Source organism: Pavona decussata, unplaced genomic scaffold (genome assembly GCF_977016875.1).
Source record: "Pavona decussata unplaced genomic scaffold, jaPavDecu1.1 SCAFFOLD_102, whole genome shotgun sequence".
NCBI lineage: Eukaryota > Metazoa > Cnidaria > Anthozoa > Scleractinia > Agariciidae > Pavona > Pavona decussata.
In genome coordinates, this window is record NW_028145517.1 from 952501 (window position 1) to 974639 (window position 22139).

Sequence of the window (22139 nt, forward strand, 5' to 3'; positions counted from 1 at the left end):
GGACGCGGTATTTGTGTCTGTTCTCTGTCAAAATTGTCACAAATAAATGCTAAAATTAGAAATGTATGGGAGAAAAACTTGTCAGTAGTTTATGCCAACGATTAAGTGTTGCGGTAGCCTGCAATGCAGGCGTATTTTTGGAGCGGGAGCGCTGAATAATACTTCGTTGCTGTCATCTTGGGCGAGGAAGCGCGAGAGGGCTGGAGCGAGTCAAAAGTGACCCTAAGGGAGAGGACGACTGGCTGAGAAATAAAGGAGGGGGGAGGGGGAGAGGGGGGAAAAATACCTTTGCGGCGCACAGCGTGACGCTTGTAAATCTTCTGAAAGAGAACGCAGAAAATTAACTTTACTAAATTTACTAATTTGACCGTCACACAGTAGCTTTATTCTTTCATGATTCTTTTTATTTTGAGACAGAGACAACTTTCACTTCATTTTGCTTGATTTCAAAGTAGAAACTTAGATCACGCGAAATACGTGACATGACTGCACAAGCTGTGATAAATGAAGCCGGAAATGCACTGATCACGCGCAACCATAAATAGGGGCGTTTGGCGATTACACAGGGTTTGCGGGCAGGCGTTGTTTTTCGCTCTCATTTCCTCCCCCCCCCCCCCCCTCCCCCTCAGCTTCCTTCAAATACGCGAACTAAATTTATTATTCAGCGCTCGCCCATGAAAAACGCCTGCACTGCAGGCTAGTGTTGCGGCGAGACTGAATGTTGACTGAATGTTTGAGCTGAGAATGAAGCAAAATGGGATGAGATTAGAAAATAAAACTTCAAGGAAAGTAACGAACATGAACCGAAAAAATGAGCTCAAAAGACCGCTTTGAAGTTAGCAGTATTTAGCTCAAGTTTAAGTTAAACTGCGAGTCAATACTGCAAGAAATCAATATCTTGCAAAACAGCAAAATCACACGAATGTACTCGCTTCTTCTCAGAATAACCAGTCCTTTTATTCCATTGCTGATTTTTCCGTTCGTTTTTCAACGTTAAGGTGAGAGAAACGCTTTACCTCAAGAGGAAAAATCCAAACGTTTCGTCGCGCCGGATCGGAGTAAAATGATTTCACTTCAAGATTCTGACGACGTGCCAGGCGATTTGTTTTTCCCTCCGTTAGTAACCTTGCTTTTTTCCCTGCTGTTGCTCACATGAATTGATTTTGTATTTTGTCGTCTTCAAAATTATGTTTTCCTTTTCTTTTTTTTTTTTCCTAACACGCAGTTGGCGATGATACTTCCCACCGAAAAAAAACGCGGGTTGCCACACAGGTTGACTGTAGCATTTCACAATGGCTGTCATAGAGGGGCGGACGTACGTACGTACGTCGTACGCACGGAAGGACAGTGACGTCATAACCCAAACAAAATTTTTTCGCAGAATTAAAAGATTTTAAAATTGACGCTGTTAAGAGAGTTTAAACCGACGATTCAGCAATGCTGCCTTATTCAGGGTACAAAACTATACCGTTAAAAGGTTAAAAAGTTAACGGTGTAGTTTTGTACACTGAAGAGGGCAGCATTGCTGACGCATTGGTTTGAACTCTCTTAACAGCTTCAATATTACAATATTTTAATTCTCATTAATTAACTACGCTGCACAGAGTTACAATCTTTATTACACAAAATTTTTCGCAGTCATGGGATTACCAAAACCTCTCAGTCTCAATAGGGCTCGGCGCACGCAGACCTCTGCTATAATGCTACCATACATTTCTTAAAAATATATAGTTACATGTAAACATGTTATCGAGTTAACGTTAGTCCAAATCAAGAAAATATCACTAAGCTTTGATTTCAAGAAACGCTGTTATAAAGAAAATGCCTCGGAAACAACTTTCTCTACATGTTAGGGTATCCGTCAAAATCAAGATTTCTCTGTTATTCTTGTTGTTGTTGTTGTTGTTGTTGTTGTTTGTTTGTTTTTTCTTTTCTTTCATATGACTTAATAACAGGACCAGGAATCTCTTTGGGCACCTCCTGAAATTCCATAACTGAAGGTTGCTAACTATTGTTAGAGGAATAAAGATACTTCAAAACTGTAACTTGCACACCTGTTTGAATTTCATAGAAGTCTTACTTATGTGAAACTTTCCTGTATTCGACATGATGAGTAGCTTGCTATAAGAATTGCTCGGCGCAGAAAAAAAAATGGCAATTTTATTACAATTAACGTATCTGGTACTACAAGAGAAATATCGCTGCAAATAACACGGTTGCCTGACAAGATTTTTAATTTTTAGATTTTTAATTTTTGATGAATTGTTGGAACTAAAGTTTCAAGAAACCGCATAATGATTAACTGATCGTTTCCATTCAGTTGGAATTGCAGAATGTAGCAGCAATGGCTACACACTGCTTAACGATGCCACGAGAGCACAAGGATACAAAAGAGGACCATACAAATGTGATAAGCGACTGAAGACTAGGTGGTACAGATTCTCAGGAGCATTAGGAAACCGGATGCCCACTAGTTGTGTACCAACGAATCGCGGTGGAACGAGTGCACCAGGGTGGCTCTCGGGCCGTCTCCCCTCCGCTGGTCAAATTACCAACGCCAAAGTCTGCTTCCACGGGAAGAAAAACTGTTGCCGCTGGTCAACTACCATCCGTGTTCGAAACTGTGGCGCGTTCTACGTTTACGAGTTGAAAACACCTCCAAAGTGTCGTCAGCGTTATTGTGGAAATTCAGGTTGAGTTAAAATATTAAAAACAACATTGCGATTGTTAATACTTGCAACCATTTGAATTCCAGGAACATCATTTGAAATCGAAGCCAACAATTCAGGGGTACCCAGTTCATTTCGGTGGATATCTGTTCTGAAAGGCCTTGATCGCCTCACGAAAATTAGAACAAGACTGTTCCAAGGGGGTTGTTTTATGTGCTGCTTTTTTATGTCTAATCAACACAAGAAGTGTCGATATGTTTGCTCAAATAGCCTTCCAAATATTAACACTGGAAAAGAAAGTGCTGGAAGATGAAGCGTGTTGTCTTTGCTACAAAATTAATGCTGCGCGTTATCGGTATAAATGAATAAATAAAAATAAATGGGAATTTCAGTAGCACAAACACAGAATAGCTCTTCGTGTGCTGTTTCCAAGTCAAAATTGAATTTGGAAATGTTGGTTTTGTGCAGGGAGAAAAACCGTAGTATTCGGAGAAAAACCCCCGAAGTAGGGATGAGAACAAACAATAAACTCAGGTCAACATTGGGAATTGAATCCTGGCCATGCTGGTGGTAGCGCAGACCTGCTCACATCCCTATTCGGTCACGTGTAGGTTTAGACACTTGCAAGCTCCTGCTGTTTTTAAACCTTGCCTCAAATCTTAACCTTTACCTGAATTATTGGAAATTGTACAATTGTAATTTATTTTTTCGTCAAATTTTCACCACCTAACTAATCAAATTCATCAGTCTTGTTGGTTCAATGTTTAACTTTAATTGTTAACTTTCCCGGTCTGCGCTGGTTAGGCTATAGGTTAACAACACCGAGCTACTTCATCTATCATCTCTATCCATAATTTCCGGGAATGTTGTCTTAAATCAGGGGTTGCTCCTCGCTTGTTATCTTGAAATACCAATCTGGCTACTAATAATCTGAAATAGGGGCGAAAATTCTAAGTTCTGTGTAGACCCATTTTAAAATGTTCTTGATTTTCATACCTCGCTACCTACATGCCTGATTGCCTGCTACTTGCCCGTTTTTCCGTCCGTTCTTCTGTCGGTCTATCTGTCTATCTGCATGTTTATCTTTTAATTTGTTAATTACTTATTTCCTTACTTATTTACTTACTAATAATTTATCTTTTTATTTTTGTATGCAGGATGAGATCCCGTTCCAGACGTGATGACTTGAAAGCATGTTACATTTGTAGTATTAGTAAGGGGTGGGACTCGCTTATTTAGGGGTTAAGCAGTATTTTGGTTTTGTTACTAATTTTCATGCGCTTAAATACTTTTCTACAACAAATTTTAATCAACGCTTCGTTTCGTTTCAGTCGCGTTAATTTCTTCGAGCGTTAATAACCCGAGATAAAGTTGAGCGTTTATTTCCACTTCGCTCAGTAACTCTGTTTCTACTTGGAACTTCAGCTTTCGAGCTCTTATAACTCTGCTATCGATAATTAACTCAGTACGGCTAGCCTACATGTACGTCCGAAAGAACTTGAATATAAGAGGCATCTGCCCTTCGGTGTTTTACCTTATTTCAGTTAGTCTTTCACGGTTCATTATCCCAACTTTTTTCTCTCAATTTGTGTTAGTTTCAAATACCTTAATACATCGCTATAATGAGGTACAACAATCTATTGACCGCATTTTACTGAATCTGCAGAAGCGTAATTAAAAGTGCAAAAAGGGAGAATAACAATAAAATTCTTTAGTCTTGCCGACAGAGAGTAAACGTATGACTTAATTTGCTAAGTTTACGTACTTGGCCTGTGTGTTTGAAGTTGTTGATCATGTTGCCTTTTGTATGGTAATAGGTTTTATTTATAATGCTGAAACCGACAAGAGTGAGCTAGAAGCAGTCTCACCTCTCTAAAGGCTCTAAAAATTCCAAACTCTAGTTGGAAAACTTTAAACAGAAATCGCTTTCTTTCAAAATTAAAAAATAACAACATGGCGACTTTTGGTGTGTCCCATACACACGGGTTATTTTGAATTTCTTCGATGAACTTGAACGAAGTCTTAATTAAGTCTCCATCTTGTACAGATAGTCACAAATGACGTAAACAGAAAAAGACACAAAAAAGAAAATTGTCGAGAAAATTGAGACTTGAGGGGTATATAGTACGTCCAATCATTTCTCCTTTGAAGAACATAGCGCATAGTGATGACGCCATGTGACGTCGCTTATAGGTTCATTCTCGTCCCCAGAGCCCCAACGTTTTTTTTTTTAAATTGTTGAACGAGTGGCTCTGGGTCCATCCAAAAATATCTTTTTTTTTTTCATTGGCTGTCGAAAACCTGATCCGCTATAAGGTAAAAAATGCTACGCTTCTGCGCATTTGTCTTTACTTTCTAATACTAAGAGTAATATACTGAGGAAATACTGAGTAGTACTGAGCAATAATAATACTGAGCAAGCGCAATGGTAATTTATCACACTGAGCGTGCGCTACCGGATGTCGTGAAATTCACGACATCCGGTAACGGCTGTTACCGGGGCCTACGATCCAACCGCTGACCAAAAGATCGTAGGCTCTGGGAACGAGGATGCTTATAGGTCATGATTGCCAAATGGCCGCCATCTTGGATTTCTGGATTATCCCAAAACTTCAAGAAAGCGGCGATATTGAACATAAGCTAAAAAGAGAATTCACAGGAAGAAATGAAATGTTTCTTCATTTGAAAAAGGGATTTTCTAAACTGCCAGTCAAAAATTGATTGTTATGGTGACATCAAAATCAATTAACAAAAACTGACCTCATCAAAACTTTCCCAGATACATTTCTGAAAAAGTCCCGAAGTTTTACGGTCTTTGATTGAATAGGGTTAATATCGACACCCGTGGAACCAAACCAGAAAATCCATATTATGCGGGGCGACCTGTACCATTTGAAACGCGTAACATGGTTGGTCGAGAGGACAAAAGAATGAGCAACAGAACAATGCAGCCTCAGGTCATCACAGTCCAGTAAAAATAGAGCTTTTGAAAGGTGTAGGTCTACGACTGACTCGTTCCCAGTCGTCTTCGTCTTTATACAGAGGACGAGTCAGGGTCTACGGTATTGAAAATTAGTTTATGTTACCGACGAGGAGTTTGCATATAAATTGTGATCCTGGGGCCCAGTGAACTGCGTGTTATGACGAGGTGTCCGCATTAAGCAGTAACTGTGGTGTCAATATTAAACGAGGGTCTCGACTGTGTCGTTTTCGGAGTCAAAATATATATTCATCTTGCGTGCTAAGTTGCAGTAATACCAGGTCTCAAAATTAAGTCAAGCAATGTAATCAACGTTAACTCGAAAGAAACACGTTTTGTTCTTTTTAAGTACATCGTATTTTTTGTGCATCTTACGGCCGATTGAGACAGTACAACTTTTGCTTACGATTGTCGCGTCCGATTTCTAGAGCGCACGCTGCTCGCGTCATGCAAAAATTCGCACACAACTCTCGTCATTCAACATTGCCTGTACCTACGATTGCCGCAGGATTTTAAAACTAAGGCATTTTGGGGGACGTACACGACAGTCGTAAGAGAGTTGTAAGTCTGATTTATACGAAACAATTCTTGTCGTAGGCCTTTCGTAAGCTTGTCACATGCGACAAAGTCGTACTGTGTAAATCGCCCTTTAATGTTAACCTTTCATTCTTGTAAGTTCTGAAAGAAAGCATTTAAAAAAAAGGAACATGAATTTCCTACTGACCGTTAGCCCTAAAAAGGAAATGGGAGATCGCACGAGGCAAAGGAAAAAGTCTCCAACCTCACCGTGAATCGAACCACGACTGACCAGAAGAAAGTACGACTGATGTATCCTGAATATTTCAAAGCCTCGCCATTTAGCCCAGATATTTACAAAATGCTAAATTTGATTTATTCTATTGGATCTTGAAAACAAGTGCCATTCATGGCTTCTGATTCAAAACGGCGGCCGTAAATTTGTAAGAAGAACTAAATCGAATTACGTTTGAACGTCTATTCGCAAACGGGTAACCGCCAACCGCGTTTAGAGGTTCGCGGTACACTCGGATCTAAATAAACTCTCTATTACGAAAAAAAGAACCCTCCGTCTCCGTTTTTAAAAAGAAATTCAATTTCTTAGTCCACCAATCACGTTTTGCCTTTGCTCGTGAAAATGGCCAGGTTTCGTAATGTCTCACACTCAAATTGGTTCTATACTTCTTAAGAAAAGCAAACAACAAATAATATAAACAACCGACGATTTTATACTTGGCTCCCCTAGGAAGTCAAGGAGAAATATTGTGAGAGAAGCTATAATAGCTTATTCTGCAGACATACATGTATAACGGGGCAGGAACAAAAATAAACGGTGGTGTTGTGTTAGTACGTGGAGAGTGGAAACGAATACAAGTTTCGTTTTATAAGCGGGGTTAATAAGGTAATTTGGCCACTGTTAAGGAGGCCGCATCAGTTTTTCTGGCATTTGGAGGGATCTTTTCAAATCAATATTTCTCGTGGAAGGCTTGCTTCGATTTAGGTCATTAACTCAGCGCACGTTTTCAACCTGTGATCAAATTGCGTGTTTTGTTGGTTTCCTAGCAAAAGCACTTCATTTTACATAAAGTCGATTATGTTGAGATCTAGTTAGAAACTTTACAAAGAAAGTTTCAGGATATAAACTACTCAATCTAGACCACTTGTGGACGAAATTAGAAAAAGATATGTAAGAGCGGTTTCAAGTAACTAAAGAATCATTTTTATGGGCTGATTTTAGTTACCTCCGCATTCTTGTGAAAATCGCCAAAGTAAAAAAAACATTATTTATAACTTCTCATTTCTACCCAAAGGTCTTTTAGCACAGCATAGCATTCTAAAAGTACTTTGAGCTTCTTAGGTGGCTGCGATGTCCAGGTCTTTGTGTTTTAAAATAGCTGAAATAAGTCGAGAAGCTTTATTGTAATTGCATAAATCAAAATAATTATATCAAAAATGGCCTTTAAGATTTTACTTTTAATCGCGAAACTTTAGAATATTAATTCGTTTTGATGTTTGAGCAAGTTTAAGGACTGTAAGACTGCCCCCACGAACACTTACCGGTAAGCTGCCGACATTACTTACACATGTATACTGTTTTAGAGCGTTATGGTCACATTTAAAGATTTCATTTAGTCTAAAAACTTGACAAAGAGCACAGGACAACAGTACAGTGTTGCATCATAACCGCCAATAAACATCCACAGATCTTGCAGCATTCTGCACAGGATCTTTAAAGGACGTTGCACAAATCTTTAGAATCTCGGACAGCACTTAAACAATCTTACACAGAAACTTTGAAGGATCTTGCATAGATCTTGCAGGACCTCACAAAGAGCTTGAAGGATCTTGCACATATGTTGCGGATCCTTGGGCAGAGTTTAAAGGGTCTTGCACAGGAACTTTAAAGGATTTGTATAGATCTTGCAGGGCCTTGAAGGAACTAGCATAAGTCTTGAAGGAACGTCCACAGGATCTTGGACAGATCTTGCAAGATGATCTTTGAAGGATCTCTCATAGAGGAGCTTACAAAAAGCTTGAAAAGGACCTTGCATTGGATCTTTCAAGGCTCTTAAGGTGACTGAACACAGTTTCGTGCGCGGTCAGCGGCAATGCGCGTGATGGCGCGGGTTTTGATCAGACAAACAAATATGGCGGCGAAAATTTTTTTTGCCTGTTTTTGTCGGCTTTTGAAACGCGCTCCTCAAACCATGAAATGGAAAAAGGAGTCACTCAAATTGCGTTCAACTGTGTTGACTTTGGAAAAAAATGTGTTGCAATCAGCTTGCACAACTACAATGTACCAAAAAAGTTCGGAGTCGAGTCGTAACGATAGCGTGACTAAATGTTGCCAAGAGGAGAGCCGCAATAATTATTTTCTTTTCAGTCTTCAACTAACTATCCTCCTTTCGATGTTGCTTTCAAGAAGAACCGCGAATTGTGGAAAAAATGACGAGAACAGCCAGCAAACCCCTCAGAAAAAATACCCATTTTATTTTTCGCGCACCGTGAAAGCCGCGAAGCGAAAGACAATGACCGAAGCAGCCAGGGCTGAACTTTGTAAACGCCGCTTATTTCCTCCAACCGAAAACAAGGAGAACAACAACACATCGGCGGAACCACGCATTCTTCGCAAAAACAGCCACGACCCAAAGACTGCTAGTGGAGAAATGGTGAGTGCAAACTGGGGGAATTGGTAAATTATTTACATTCCTTCTCGGGTTACGTATAAATAAACACTTCAAAGAGATCATAAACTTTTGTTTATTTCAACAGTTTCCTGATTCAGCCAGTGACAACAAGCCCGCAGAACTGTCTGGATACAGAATTATTGATCTTGGTTTTTTTCAACAATCTTTAAAATCATGCCAGCACTGCAAATCTGGTAAAATGTGCTTACATGCTTTATACAGTAATTTTTAATTGTCCAAAGCAAACTTTCTAAGAAAACATGTTTTGAAATAGGTGAATAACTTAAATTTCGATCCTATCCATTTCTCCTAGGGCCCCTTTCTATTACTGATGCAGTGAGGGAAACAAAGAAAGGATGTGCAAGCCTTATTTCTGTCGCATGCCATAAATGTGGCAAAACAAACAAAATTCCTACTTCCAGACAGCACCACACTGGCAGAAGAGGTCCTGGAGCCTATGACATAAACACACGAGTCGCTCTTGGTGCCATTGATAGTGGTATAGGATATACACACGCAAGAGAGGATGAAGGTAAGAGAGGTAATCCCCCATATAGGCCCTATTCCCATCGTAATCCCTCTGAAGTTATTTTTCGGAGGTATCGATTTTCTCGCGGATAATGTTACCTCGCGCGTTACGTGTCTTTCACCGTTATTAATTTTACAACGGCTAATCACAATCATACACTTCCATAAAAAAAATTGTTTCTCGCGTTACTTCCAACGAATCTATAAGAAATACACGTGATTTGAAAGCTTATAAAATGTAGATTTGAATGTCCGAAGAGAATTTAAACTCACTGTGACAAAAATATCAAAATGTTCGTGCCGCGGTTGTGATCTTTATACTCGTGTGTTCAATCGCGGCTTCAATTCAAATATAATGTAACACTCTTGCATATAAAAGCTAAGATTTGTTTCTCGCCTCTTTTTTAAAGAATCTCTTAGCTACATGCGTGATTAGAAAGCTAATGGAATGTAGATTTCAATGACCAAAGGGATTTGTACTCACTGCGATAAAAATATCAAAATTCGTGCCGGAGGTTGTGATGTTTATACTCGTCTGTTCAATCGAGGCTTTCAATGTTTCGACAGCGAAATGTAATACTCTTGCATGAAAAAGATTTGTTCTCGCTTAACTACATACGTTATTAGAAATTAAATAAAACGTAGATTTCAATGACTGTACGGATTTTGTACGCACTGCGATAAAAATATCGAAATTCGTCCCTAGGTTGAGATGTTTGTATTTGTCTGTTCAATCACGGCTTTCAAATTTCGCTAGCTAATTGTATTGTAATATTCTTGCATAATTTCCGCACAGCTGGGCTCTAAAACAAATCATGCCGGAGCGATTCTTTTCCAATCTGCTTTGTCCAAATACAACCACTTTAAACTCGCATTCGTCCACAAAACATATGCAGGCACCGCTTTCTGTACGCATGTTCCGCCATTTTGTTTTTAGATCAATTCGCGAAAGACGTGTAGCATTGCGTGGGAATAGGTTCAGCTGTCAACGCGGGTAAAATTCAGGATATATGATTGGCTATCACCTAACCCTCTTGGGACACTGGATCTCGCGGGAGATCTAAAAATAACTTCAGAGGGATCACGATGGGAATAAGGCTTATATGGGGGATTACCTCTCTTACCTTCATCCTCTCTTGACACACGTTAACAGCTTTTTCACTACATTAAATGTCCCCACAATAAATCGAAGCACATACAAGCGACGCGAGAGGGAAATTGGCCTTGCTGTTGAAGAGGTTGCAGCTAATTCTTGCAGAATGGCTTTGCAAGATGAGATTGATATTGAAAAATCTCATGGGAAGACCCCTGACTCGGATATGGTTGGCCAAATGTTGCAAAATTCAACAACTTGCATATTTATATTCAACAACTTTTATTTATGTTCAACAAGATATATTCGTATTCAACGTTTTATATTTATATTCAACAATGCGCATTTTCCTTCAACTTCAACTTAAATTATTTTCGTTCAACAACAATATTTGTTCAACTTCAACTAAAATTATTTTCGTTCAACAACAATATTTGTTCAACTTCAACTGTCATATTTATTTAACACTCAACAAAAATAACTGTTCAACTTCAATACAGACTTTTTTCATTCAACAAAAATCATGACTGTTTTGTGAGTTAAGTTCCCGGACATTGTAAATCTCTTCATTCAACAAAATACCCCGTCCCTCCCCACCCACCAATCCCAAACATGGAACCCATTCCCTTCCCGGCACAAAACCTGATTGATTCCCGCCAAAAATCAAAATGGCTACTAGAACAGTAGACGAGCATTCTTTCATGGATTGCTTTGAGGATGTTTTAAGTGTGTTAAACATTTGTGAAGAGGGAGAAAATAGCACTTCCCGATCATTTATTGAGTGGGCTATCAATCGTTTAGACGCAGCAGCAAAATTTGTGGAAAACGTATTACCGGTTGTTAACGAGCACAAAGCAGAGTTGACCGAGGTTGCTAATAATTTGAGAGTACTGTATCATCTTTGGTGTCGAAAATTGACAGAAATGGAGCTAACCAACACTCCAAATTGTACCCACTTAGCAGTTTATCTGCTAAGTCCGCCGGAGCGTACCGTAAACAGAGGACCGGGAAGACCAAAGTACGAGATCAATAAAGAGACTTTGTTACACTTTAGGGCTTTAGGATTCAAGTGGAAAGACATCGCCGGACTTCTTCTAGTTTCGCGATGGACCCTGTGGCGACCGGTACGAGAACTTGGTATTACTGAGGAAACTGGCTTTACAAATATCACAAATACGAATCTTGATGATATTGTGCGTGCTTTCATGAGCGTGCAAGGAGGCCTTGTGGGTTACTCAATGGTTCGTGGCCACTTGAGAAGTATGGGGATCAATGTTCAAAGGGATCGTATTCGGGCCAGCATTTCACGAGTTGATCCGATCAACTGCCGTTTGAGATGGGCAACAGTAATTTCTAGGAGAGCTTATTCAGTGCCTGGTCCTAACAGTTTATGGCATATAGACGGCCATCACAGTTTGATTACATGGGGTTTCGTTATACACGGTTGTATAGATGGCTACTCTCGTTTAATTTGTTTTTTGAAGTGTTCTACAAACAACAGAAAGGAGACTGTTGAAGGCCTTTTTCTGCAGGGTGTCGAAAGGTACTCGTGGCCATCTAGAGTACGGACTGACCATGGAGGTGAAAACGTTTTGGTATGGGAACGCATGATTGCATTTCGAGGCCAAGATCGTGGATCTGCACTTGTTGGAAGCTCTACACGTAATCAGAGAATAGAGCGGTTATGGCGTGATGTGTTTCGATGTTTCGGTAATGTGTTTTACTACACCTTCAAATCCTTGGAGGAATCTGGTTTGCTTGACATCGCCAATCCCCTTCATTTGTTTGTTCTGCATTATGTTTACTTGCCTAGAATTAATGCTGCAATTGCTAGTTTTGTTGAGGCCTGGAACAAGCACCCCATAAGAAATGAAAGAAATTGGAGTCCGGAACAAATCTGGTCTAATGAAATGATAGACAGGGTGAACGGAAGACTTGTTGCAGTGGCTGATGTGAGAAGTGATGTTAATGTCAGTGGCGATGACTATGAGTGGTTTGGTTTTGACCCTAACGCACCACCTCCACCAGATGATGGTCTGTCTACTGTTGAAGTCAATGAAGTGGATTTGAATCTACCAGATGACATTATCTCTAGGCTAACAAATGAAATTGATCCACTTGAGAATTCAAGTGCTTTTGCCATAGATATTTTCCAGAGGGCCCTTGAGTTCCTGGAAAACTTGCTTTCCAACCACGCTCCTCAATGAAATACTTACTTATAGAGAACTAAACACTGTATTTTTTCCCTAAAATCAGAAACACAAGTATGTAAATTGATGCTTGGGAGGACAGTGTTATGTGGCATCTTCCACAACAGCCCAATTTCGATATTTTAAAGTTCAGCCTAAAACAAGAGATGTCACTGCGAGGCTCTGGGCCATGGGGAAAAACTCACAAACTCTGTAATTTATTCCTCATGTTGAGGTCTATATTGTTTTAGGTTGCTAAATGCTAATTTGCACTTTGTAGTTGTGGTTTGATACATTGTGGAATGGAACATCGTGCATTGTCAGTGATCCTAAAACTAGTGCTATTGTTAATATTTTGCATAGAGGGGAAACTATTGCTTGTGATAGTCCATCTATCACAATTAATTGTTAAAGAACAGGTCACTAATGATTAATATTTATTACAATAATACCATTTTACATGTAATGTTCAATAACAAAATAATGTAAGGAATTTTGTTTGGCAAAACATATCATTTCCAAGAATCAGCAGCTAAAGACAATACATACCAATGAGTTTATACTAGAAATGGCAAGGCTTTTTCAATGTTTTAATGCTGGCATAACACAACTAAATTGATCAGTGAATTGCACATCAACACTATTGTACCCAGATCATGGGATCTGATATGGGTCAGTACTTTCAATCCATCAAAACAAAGGCATGAAAACTGTTGCAAGTCATCTTTGACTTTAAAGTGGCAAATCCAATTACTACATCTTTCAAATTCCATAGAAGGTTACCAACAACAACTCAGTAATGACCTCTTTTCGGTAAACCTAACAGTACACAAACAGCAACCTATCCATAAGTCTTGCTTACATAAGAGCCTCTAAATGTATAAATTTAGGGCAGTGTTGTTGTTTACACTGAGGTAAAAGACTTTCCAGATGAAGAAAAGACTGAATCCAGTGAAAGTTCAAACAGACCATAAGAGGGAAAATGATCAGGTAATAACAATGTAAAGGTACATGTTGATGAAGAGGTGTAACTTTCACTATGAAAATTTACATTTATTACAAAATTCTGAACTGAAGGCATTGTCTTGCTTCCAGTACAGTACTGCATAAATTGCATCAACCTGGCACTTTACGACTGGTCAACAAATCTGGTCATCATCATCTTGGTGTCCTGTGCTTGCTTGCTTAATTCATCTGGATATTTGAGACAATCTTTAACTGTGGCGGGTGTCAGCTCAACAGGTTTAAAGGTGAACACATTTTCAAAAAGAAGTGGGTGCTTTGACATCTCATCAAGGACACCAAGGGTTGTCAATCCTTTTCTCAACTGATCCAATGCCATTTTTCGCTTTGAAATGACCTCATACATCACTATTGACTGAATTATTTTCCCTTTTGTAGACATCTGAAATAGAATATTGTACAAACTCAAACAATTTGAGCAAACAATGATATATAAGCAGATACTTTACTGGCTTTGAACAAATCAACTTAATACAATTGATAGTAAGTATAATTTGGAATGTGGGAAATAATAGATATCAACTTCTAACTTCTCCACCCACCAAAGGGTGGGAAGGAAGGGTAGAAACTAGAACAATACACAGTACAGGATATATTGAATGAAATAAAAACTGAATAAACTAGAGAATGAAAGTTGCATGCCTGTCACAATAAATCAACATTTGTAGGCAAGTTCAACGTTTAAGTGAGCAAAAAAAAAAAAAAAAAACCAGTAATTGCAGGGGTCTCATTAGAAGGCTGGGCCTGGCTGTCAGCACGGGGGGTACACAATGTCAGCGGTAGCATGCAGGGCAGAACAATATAAATAAAAATATAGTCAAAGCAAATGGTACCTGCAGAACACTTGTCTCTCCACAATGAGCCAACAGATTGATTACTTCATCACTCTTGGCTAGCTCTGCCAGTTCATCATCATCACTGGCATCCATCAGCTTTGTATGAATAAGCAAAAATAGAAATAAATGTTGCAGATATGACTAGAAACCTATATGTACTGGCTGGAGAAGTCTTATTATCTATGAATTGTAGGTGTGGGCAAAAGATAGGCCCTTTTATAAGGCATGGTACACTTTTGATAATCGCTAAAATAAGAGAGCTTAATAGTATGTATTGGAGGGACAGCTGCCCCTCCAATCCATGCTACACTCTCTTATTTTGGTGTATTTTAAAAGTGAACCATGCCTTTGAAATTAAACCAATAATAATCAAATACAGTGAATTTACTACCGGTAATAATTTGGATGCTCTTTCAGATGACGATGTCCATTTTTCAATTCATTCGATTTTAAAAATATTTGTACCCAGTCCCCTGCTCGTTTAGAACATGGCTAATTAAGGAGTCTTATCCAATATTAACTTTATCACAAACTATTAGACAATGGATGGTTGTAATGTGGTGTTTGTGAGATGCAGTGTACACTTACTGGATTTACTGTTAAAAGTTAACCTAAAAAGAAACTCATAATGTACTGGGCATTTACCTGCATGACTATGTTCCTAGAAAATGGATCTGGAATATCCCAAACATCGCAGTATGCAAATGCACACATAACATCCCCATTCACAAGGTAATAGAAACATGGCAGAGCCAGACATGGAAAACCTGGGCCTCCTTGCACAAGAGAATGGGCAATCATTTTTCCAACCATTTCAAACATTCCACTCATAACAGCCTGTGGTTGGTAACTTGGCACCTTGTGGGCATTTTCACCTTCAAACAGCACCATTAACTTGCCCTCTACTAAACCTTCAAATAAGTCAGAATAAAAGTGCCTCATTACTCCCCCACTGTCTATGGCAGGTTGGCCTTGATAGGTAATTCTCAAAGGGCAGGAAGCATCAAACTGAATTGACTTGTAGTAGACCACTGCATCTTGAACAAGATCACCTTCATCAACTTCTAGTTTCTTTCTTTTTCCTGTCAACTTTTTCCCCAGGATTTCGATGATCTGGACTATTGACTCACACACTGCTGTATTAGAGTCTCCCTGAAGGGAATCCCCCTCAAGAAGAGCATCTGCTGCTGAATCAAGACCACCAAATTCTTGGAGTGCATTGTCAAGTTGTTCATCACTTGCAGATGGCAGCAGCTCTCGCAGTGTTTCCTTATCACTCTGACTGCTTGGACCAGCAATGGAGGCCACCACTAAATCAGCAGAGGTAGATGCCCCATATCCAGATGCACTTACACCCATGCTAGTGAGGCTTGTTTCCGACTGTCCATATTCTGCAATGGATCCATTTCCTGTCGAACTTTCAAATTTCTTGGGCATGGTCAGTGAAAAAGGTGACCTCATCAAGTCATCATCGTCGTCATCTTTAGTTCCTGTGGGTGATGGTTCTTCACATGCGTCGATGACTTCTCTCAAGACATTCAAACGAATGTAAAGCTTTCCCTGACCACATAATTCTTTTACGTGTTTGTAATTCCATTCAAGAGATTTGTTAACGACTGGGGTGGTTACTTTGTTACGCTCACGCTTAACAAAGTCAAAATGTTCTGGTCTTACAAATGGGAAACGCTGCTTCAGTACCTCGGTTATACTCTCTCTGATTTCACTTTCCGACTGGCCTGTCCCCAGCTCAAAATACCCTTTCAGTAGGACCATATCGTCAGTAACTGTGTAGTCGGGAACAAAGCCATTTTCATCCAGATCTTCAGGCTTGTCAAGGAGATGAACGGCTTTGGGGTGGAACTCCTGCTTTGTTTGTTTCTTCTGTTTACCCTTTAGGCGCCATGGATGATTCGTTGTAGCTGCAGGCCTCTTTTTTCCTGTTTGAAAATACTGCGACTGCCCAGTCTGAAAAGAAGACGAAGAAGAAGGACCCGGCTGACCCGGAGTACCAGTGGCGGGAAAGTCCGGCGCGATGGAATTTGTCATCTCTCGGCTCGCAGATCGAGCTGAACTCGCTATAAGGTCGCAAGTTCTCATCAGTAACGAGGTACTATTTCCCGATCGTTGAAGAGCAATTTCGTTTCGAACGCATTCTCTGACCATCTGTGTCAGTTCTTCCTTAGCATCAAGTTCCGACGTCGACGCCATCTTTATTCAAGGCATAAAGTGATCGGGGGACTGGGTAGTCAAGTTAGCGTATTTAAGCGGGGACGGGGTGGGGAATTTTTGTTAAATAAAGATATTTTGAATGTCCGGGAACTTTCAACAACTTACTTGTATGACAAATATAGAGGGAAGTAGAAACTAGAAGTCTGTATTGAAGTTGAACAGTTATTTTCGTTGAGTGTTAAATAAATATGACAGTTGAAGTTGAACAAATATTGTTGTTGAACGAAAATAATTTTAGTTGAAGTTGAACAAATATTGTTGTTGAACGAAAATAATTTAAGTTGAAGTTGAAGGAAAATGCGCATTGTTGAATATAAATATAAAACGTTGAATACGAATATATCTTGTTGAACATAAATAAAAGTTGTTGAATATAAATATGCAAGTTGTTGAATTTTGCAACATTTGGCCAACCATACCCGGACGGCTTGTTATCTCTCTCTATTTCATATGATATGCAATGGTTAAAACGTGGGAGGGCTAATGATTCGCTGACAGGGCATGGAGCAATCATGGGCTCAAAAACCAAAAAAGTCCTTGACTACTCTTGTGCAAATAAATGATGTCGTATCTGTGAAAGTGCTCGGTCAAAAGGTAAAGAGCCTGCTCATTATGACTGCCGACAAAATCACAAAGGTTCGTCAAAATCAATGGAACCTGAAGTAGGAGTTAGACTATTTAAAGATGCTCCTAATCATGGTGTAAAGTACTCTGTTTTCATTGGAGATGATGACAGTTCCACAATTGCTAAGATTCATGAAGAAGTGGCATACAGTGTAGAAAAATGGTCTGACAGCACTCATGCAACAAGAACACTTGTCAGTTACCTCCACAAGATCAGGTCCGAGAAAAGCAATTCCCCTGGCGAATCTCTCCTGTCACAGAAAGTTATTGATTATTATCAGAAATGCTTTAGCTACTGTTTAAACCAAAACAAAGGGGATCCAGAAAAAAATGAGAACATCACTTACTGCTCTTGTGCCCCATGCATTTGGTGACCACAAAAAATGTGAGGAAAGCAAATTGAACTGGTGCAAGTGGCTTCAAAATCCTGACACCTTTACCCACAATGATCTCCCTAATGGCAATGATTTGAAGGGAGAAAATCTGAAGGAGAATTTAACTAAATTGTTTCAAGTATACTCGAGTGACACTGTTATTCACAAACTTGTGGAAAATGCCTCCTCACAGAGTAATGAAAGCTTACACAGCACAGTAGGTTCTAAAGTTCCTAAAATAAGGTTTTATGGAGGAAGCTAAAGTGCAGATCAAAGAATTGCTGCCGCTGTTGCTCAGACAAACCTTGGAAAACAATACCTGCTAGACACTTTACACTGTGTTGATATAGAACCTGGCCAAATTACTGAACAAAAAATAGCACTAATTGACCATGAGAGAGAGGCCGAACAAAAATGGAAGTCAAGCATTGAATTTAAGAAACAACGTAGACTGAATTATTTGAAAAGGAAATCGAGAAACAAATCTCAATCAAATCGAGAGGGAATCAGCTACGCAAGTGGCATTGCTCTGACTCTTGACCCTGAGCTGTTACAAAAAGCAATTGTCACCCAACAAGAATTGAAAGAATTCGAAAAATCTGTTCCCAATTTTAGCGAACGACCTCCAAAGAAGTACATCACCTGTCCTGTCGATGAACGTAGTGCTAGTGGTTTTTGTTTTGTAATATTTGACACTGAAACACGCTGTGCAGGCAAGCAAGCTGAAATAATTCAATTGGCAGCCGAGACAAAACAAGGAGCATCGTTTTCTAGATTTACTACACCGACAAAAGAAATCTCTCCATATGCTTCTCGGGTAAACAAATTCAAAACAACATGGGTTGGGGGGAAGAAGATTCTGTATCGTGGAGGCAACCCTTTGCAAACAATTCCTTTGCGAGAATGTCTTCGATTATTTGTTGATTTCCTTGAGGATTCAACGCGTTCCAATTCTTGTGACAAAATTGTACTTATTGGCCATAACTCTGCTTCTTTCGATACCCATATCCTCCTGAGAGCACTCCAAGATAACTCGCCAGAGCTTCTTCAGAAGATGAATGAGTTAGATGTTCACTTTGCTGACAGTCTAGTCTTGTTCCGCAACTTGATCAAAGACAAACACGAGGCGGTCAAACAAGGCGACGGCTCATTCGTGAAAATTAATCAGGGATCACTTTACAAACACCTTTTTGGCACTGATTTTCAATGTCACGATGCACTTGAGGATGTAAAGGCGCTTAATAAAATCCCCTTCAAGTCCTCCCTGCACTTATCCCCTTCTACAATTGTCAACAAAAGCGGTACAACGGAACTAAACTCAGCCATCGAAGAAATGCATTACCTCGACAAAAGTCACACTCTCTTGAAGTCCTTTGACGGCGTAATTAGCGATTCCTCACAAGGCGGGGTAATGAAGAAGTCCATTGCTAAAAAGCTTGCAGATTCCGGTATCGGCTATCATCACGTGAAGCAACTTTTTGAAGCACAAGGAGAACAAGGGCTTCTCGCCATTTTGGCAAATCCGCCAACAAACAGTCGAACTCGTTGCGTTCGTGGAACTGCAGACCCTTTGACATTACACTTAATTTTAAGTCATTTTAAGGGAATTCATAGTTAATTTTCATTTACATTGTATTGTGTCCTCTTTGTGGAGCGAATCTTTGGCAGCAAAAAAGATTCCATTCGCCGATGAACACATCCCGAATTTCCGAGAAATTATCTCGTCTTGCGCATGCGTACAAACGAAGGCATGTGCGAATGCTCTATTCTTTGACCTTTCAAGACGACGTACACAAAGGAGAATTTTTCAAAATCCACCCATTAGAATTTTATGAAATTTGTCAGAACTATTATTTTCACCGCATTTCAAATAATGAGAACTCTAATACAAAAGTTGAACAAAGGAAATCTGAGAAACAAGCAATATTCAGTGGGCAGCTTTATTCTTAAATTTTTACAAAACCGTTTGTTAAAATTTGTTCATCTTAATTTCAAACAATAGTAATTATTTATTGAAAGCTGTGTGCAGGTTCAGGACAAAATCTAATGACTGGATTTTATGAAAGCCTCATAAAAGTGAAATTTTAGGGTTGTTTTCAATCATCCGCGTTGCCATGGAAACAGTTGAAAGTGTCAATGTTATTCATTAATAAACATCTTCCATCACTATACTTTGTGTTTGCCAATTTTCAGCTTCTTAGCTGCAATATTTCTCACATTACACCTTGACGAATAACACATACTCAAAACCTATCAAAACTGTGTTCAGTCACCTTAAATAGATCTTGCAAAAAAACTTGTAAGATATTGCATAGGATCTTTGAAGAATCGTGCATACATGTAGAGATCTTGAAGAATCTTGAAGGATCTAGCATTAATCTTGAAGGATCTTTCATTAGATCCAACAAGAATACTGCACGATTTTACAGGATTCCACGAAATCTGGCTAGGTTCCTGTACGTTTCTTTCTATTTAAGAAGTAATTTTTAGACTGAGAACTTTAATACTAAGGCTTGGCCTTCCTTCACGAGCTAGAAGTATTCCTCTTGAGTATTTGGCTCGTGAGGATGAGTATGCATTTGCAATTTTAAAATAAAATTGACAATTGAAAACCCCAGTAAAACCATCATGGCAATGTACTCTAAACTAGGCACTACATGCCCTGGTAATCAATTGCTGCCTTCAAACAGAAATGCTGCAAGAATATTAATTTTCGGCTGAAATACCTTGTCAAAGTGAATGGCTTTTACTCACTGACTGGGCATCACTGACTCAAGCCCCTATGAAATAAAACATTCTTCAAGCAATTGCTGCAATTCTTAAGACTCATGAATGGCATGATTTATGGCATGTGCGCTCTCTTTGCCTTTTAGATCATACAATTAAAGACTAATTTATCGCAAGTTTTGCTAGTGTTTTTGAGACTGGGTTAAAGCCCCTCCCTTGTATTACATTTCAAGATCAGCACAACCACTAAGCTCCACTGGTTTAATAGTTCTCCTTGCTCTATGGCAACAGTACTGAGGTAGCTATCAGCTAAATAAGCTAAAACCTCTGCTTTCAGGATATTGCTTTTATACAATAATTATCATTGGTGAGTGAGGGCTAGAGAGCAATGAGTAAGTGACAACTATCTATTCAACAGCAAAACATCCCTGATAACAGTGGAAGGAACCAGCTAGGGACATGGGGAGGGTGGGGTTAGTACCCAATATTGTGGACTCTACAGAGGGGTTCCACTATTAAAGGAGGGGCGCCATTTTTACCTTTGTGCTATGTGAAAGGGTTCGTGTACCTACATATGAAATTTTAATATCTTAAGGTTACCCAGTACCTTCAGAGGTGACTCGCGTTTAAGCGATGTAGCGCGTCCAGTTTAAACTGTAGATATCTAAACCCCTATATCAAATTAAAGCTTATAGAGCTGGCTATCAAACTATACTAAGAATTTTGAAATAAAATGAATTGTCGAATTTTTCACGACGTCTAATTGCGAGCGTCCGAATCACCTTTTTAAAGCTACAAGTCAAAGTGAATTTTGTTTTTTGCTAACTTAATTTGCTCCTCAGTTTCCGGACCCAAAGCGCTAAACAAACGTGTCTGCGTTTTGCCATATTCAATCGCAGTGAAAAGTTATAGAGCATTTTCGAAATAGGATAAAAAAATAGGGAGTAATCGTACAAAAATCGCTTTCGGAGAAAAAATATTTGGAAAGAAAAAATTCGCAGACAAGTTTTTGATGTTTATATGTTAAACTAACTACTGTCCAAATTTGAAGGCAAACGAACAAATTCCTTTTCAGTTTTAGCTCTTTGAAGTGGCTCCTCCAAGTGAAAAAAATTTATTCGAGAAAACAGCGCTAAAAATTCGGCAATTCATTTTATTTCAAAATTTTTGGTTTAGTTGGATAGCCAGTACTATAAGCTTTAATTTTATATAGGGTTCAGGTATCTACAGTTTAAACCGGACGCGTATCGCTTGGACGCGAGACACCTCTGAAGACACCTCTGAAGGTACCGGGTAACCTTAAATTGCCACAAAAAAATTTATACAGAAAAGGTTGTAATTAAGTCTCAGAAATGGTACCAAAAAAAGGCCCGCTGGCAGGGTGGGGGATTTGACAGCAAACTAATATCTGCCCATAGGCAGGACATTTGACCATTTTACTGAAATGTCTGACTAATCTTCAGCAGTGAAACAACTATTTTGACCATCCTCCGAATTGCCCTGCAGTGGAGCCTCTCCCATATGCAGCTAAACATTCATAAGGTGCAAAACAGGTTAAACCTCGCCTTGGAATATCAAGGTAAGCTTGATTTTGAACATTATTTCCTGTACAGTCCCTATTGTTAGTCCGTAAAGCAACACAACATTAGTAACAGTGGCTGTGT

General features: G+C 39.3%; 4 protein-coding genes and 1 pseudogene across 4 annotated transcripts; 4 read left to right on the plus strand and 1 right to left on the minus strand.

The window, feature by feature from the left end:
* The first annotated feature begins 1292 nt into the window (after positions 1–1292).
* Positions 1293–2697, plus strand: LOC146471503 (pancreatic secretory granule membrane major glycoprotein GP2-like). The gene is made up of 2 exons (XM_085120758.1): positions 1293–1323; positions 2321–2697. The coding sequence occupies exons 1-2, from the start codon at positions 1293–1295 to the stop codon at positions 2695–2697; spliced, it is 408 nt and encodes a 135-aa protein (XP_084976884.1).
* A 5556-nt stretch (positions 2698–8253) lies between these two features.
* On the plus strand, positions 8254–9361 carry LOC146471504 (uncharacterized). The gene has a single exon (XM_085119973.1). The coding sequence runs from the start codon at positions 8274–8276 to the stop codon at positions 8859–8861; it is 588 nt and encodes a 195-aa protein (XP_084976099.1). The 5' UTR covers positions 8254–8273; the 3' UTR covers positions 8862–9361.
* Positions 9362–10699: 1338 nt separating this feature from the next.
* Positions 10700–13046, plus strand: LOC146471505 (uncharacterized). Its single transcript, XM_085119949.1, has one exon. The coding sequence runs from the start codon at positions 11142–11144 to the stop codon at positions 12678–12680; it is 1539 nt and encodes a 512-aa protein (XP_084976075.1). The 5' UTR covers positions 10700–11141; the 3' UTR covers positions 12681–13046.
* Positions 13047–13305: 259 nt separating this feature from the next.
* LOC146471506 (uncharacterized) lies at positions 13306–17158 on the minus strand (annotated as a pseudogene).
* Positions 17159–17400: 242 nt separating this feature from the next.
* LOC146471507 (uncharacterized) lies at positions 17401–19366 on the plus strand. Its single transcript, XM_085120759.1, has 2 exons — positions 17401–17591; positions 18217–19366. The coding sequence occupies exons 1-2, from the start codon at positions 17401–17403 to the stop codon at positions 19364–19366; spliced, it is 1341 nt and encodes a 446-aa protein (XP_084976885.1).
* The last annotated feature ends 2773 nt before the right edge of the window (positions 19367–22139 follow it).

What these genes read in the sequence shown, in the direction of transcription:
- LOC146471503 (XM_085120758.1), top strand. Translation starts at nt 1,293, where the DNA reads ATGGCTGTCATAGAGGGGCGGACGTACGTAC. An exon ending in AGAGGGGCGGACGTACGTAC is followed by an intron (nt 1,324 to 2,320) that starts GTACGTCGTACG and finishes GTTTCCATTCAG; the next exon opens with TTGGAATTGCAGAATGTAGC.
- LOC146471504 (XM_085119973.1), top strand. Translation starts at nt 8,274, where the DNA reads ATGCGCGTGATGGCGCGGGTTTTGATCAGACAAACAAATATGGCGGCG.
- LOC146471505 (XM_085119949.1), top strand. Translation starts at nt 11,142, where the DNA reads ATGGCTACTAGAACAGTAGACGAGCATTCTTTCATGGATTGCTTTGAG.
- LOC146471507 (XM_085120759.1), top strand. Translation starts at nt 17,401, where the DNA reads ATGGAACCTGAAGTAGGAGTTAGACTATTTAAAGATGCTCCTAATCAT. An exon ending in AGTTACCTCCACAAGATCAG is followed by an intron (nt 17,592 to 18,216) that starts GTCCGAGAAAAG and finishes TTATTTGAAAAG; the next exon opens with GAAATCGAGAAACAAATCTC.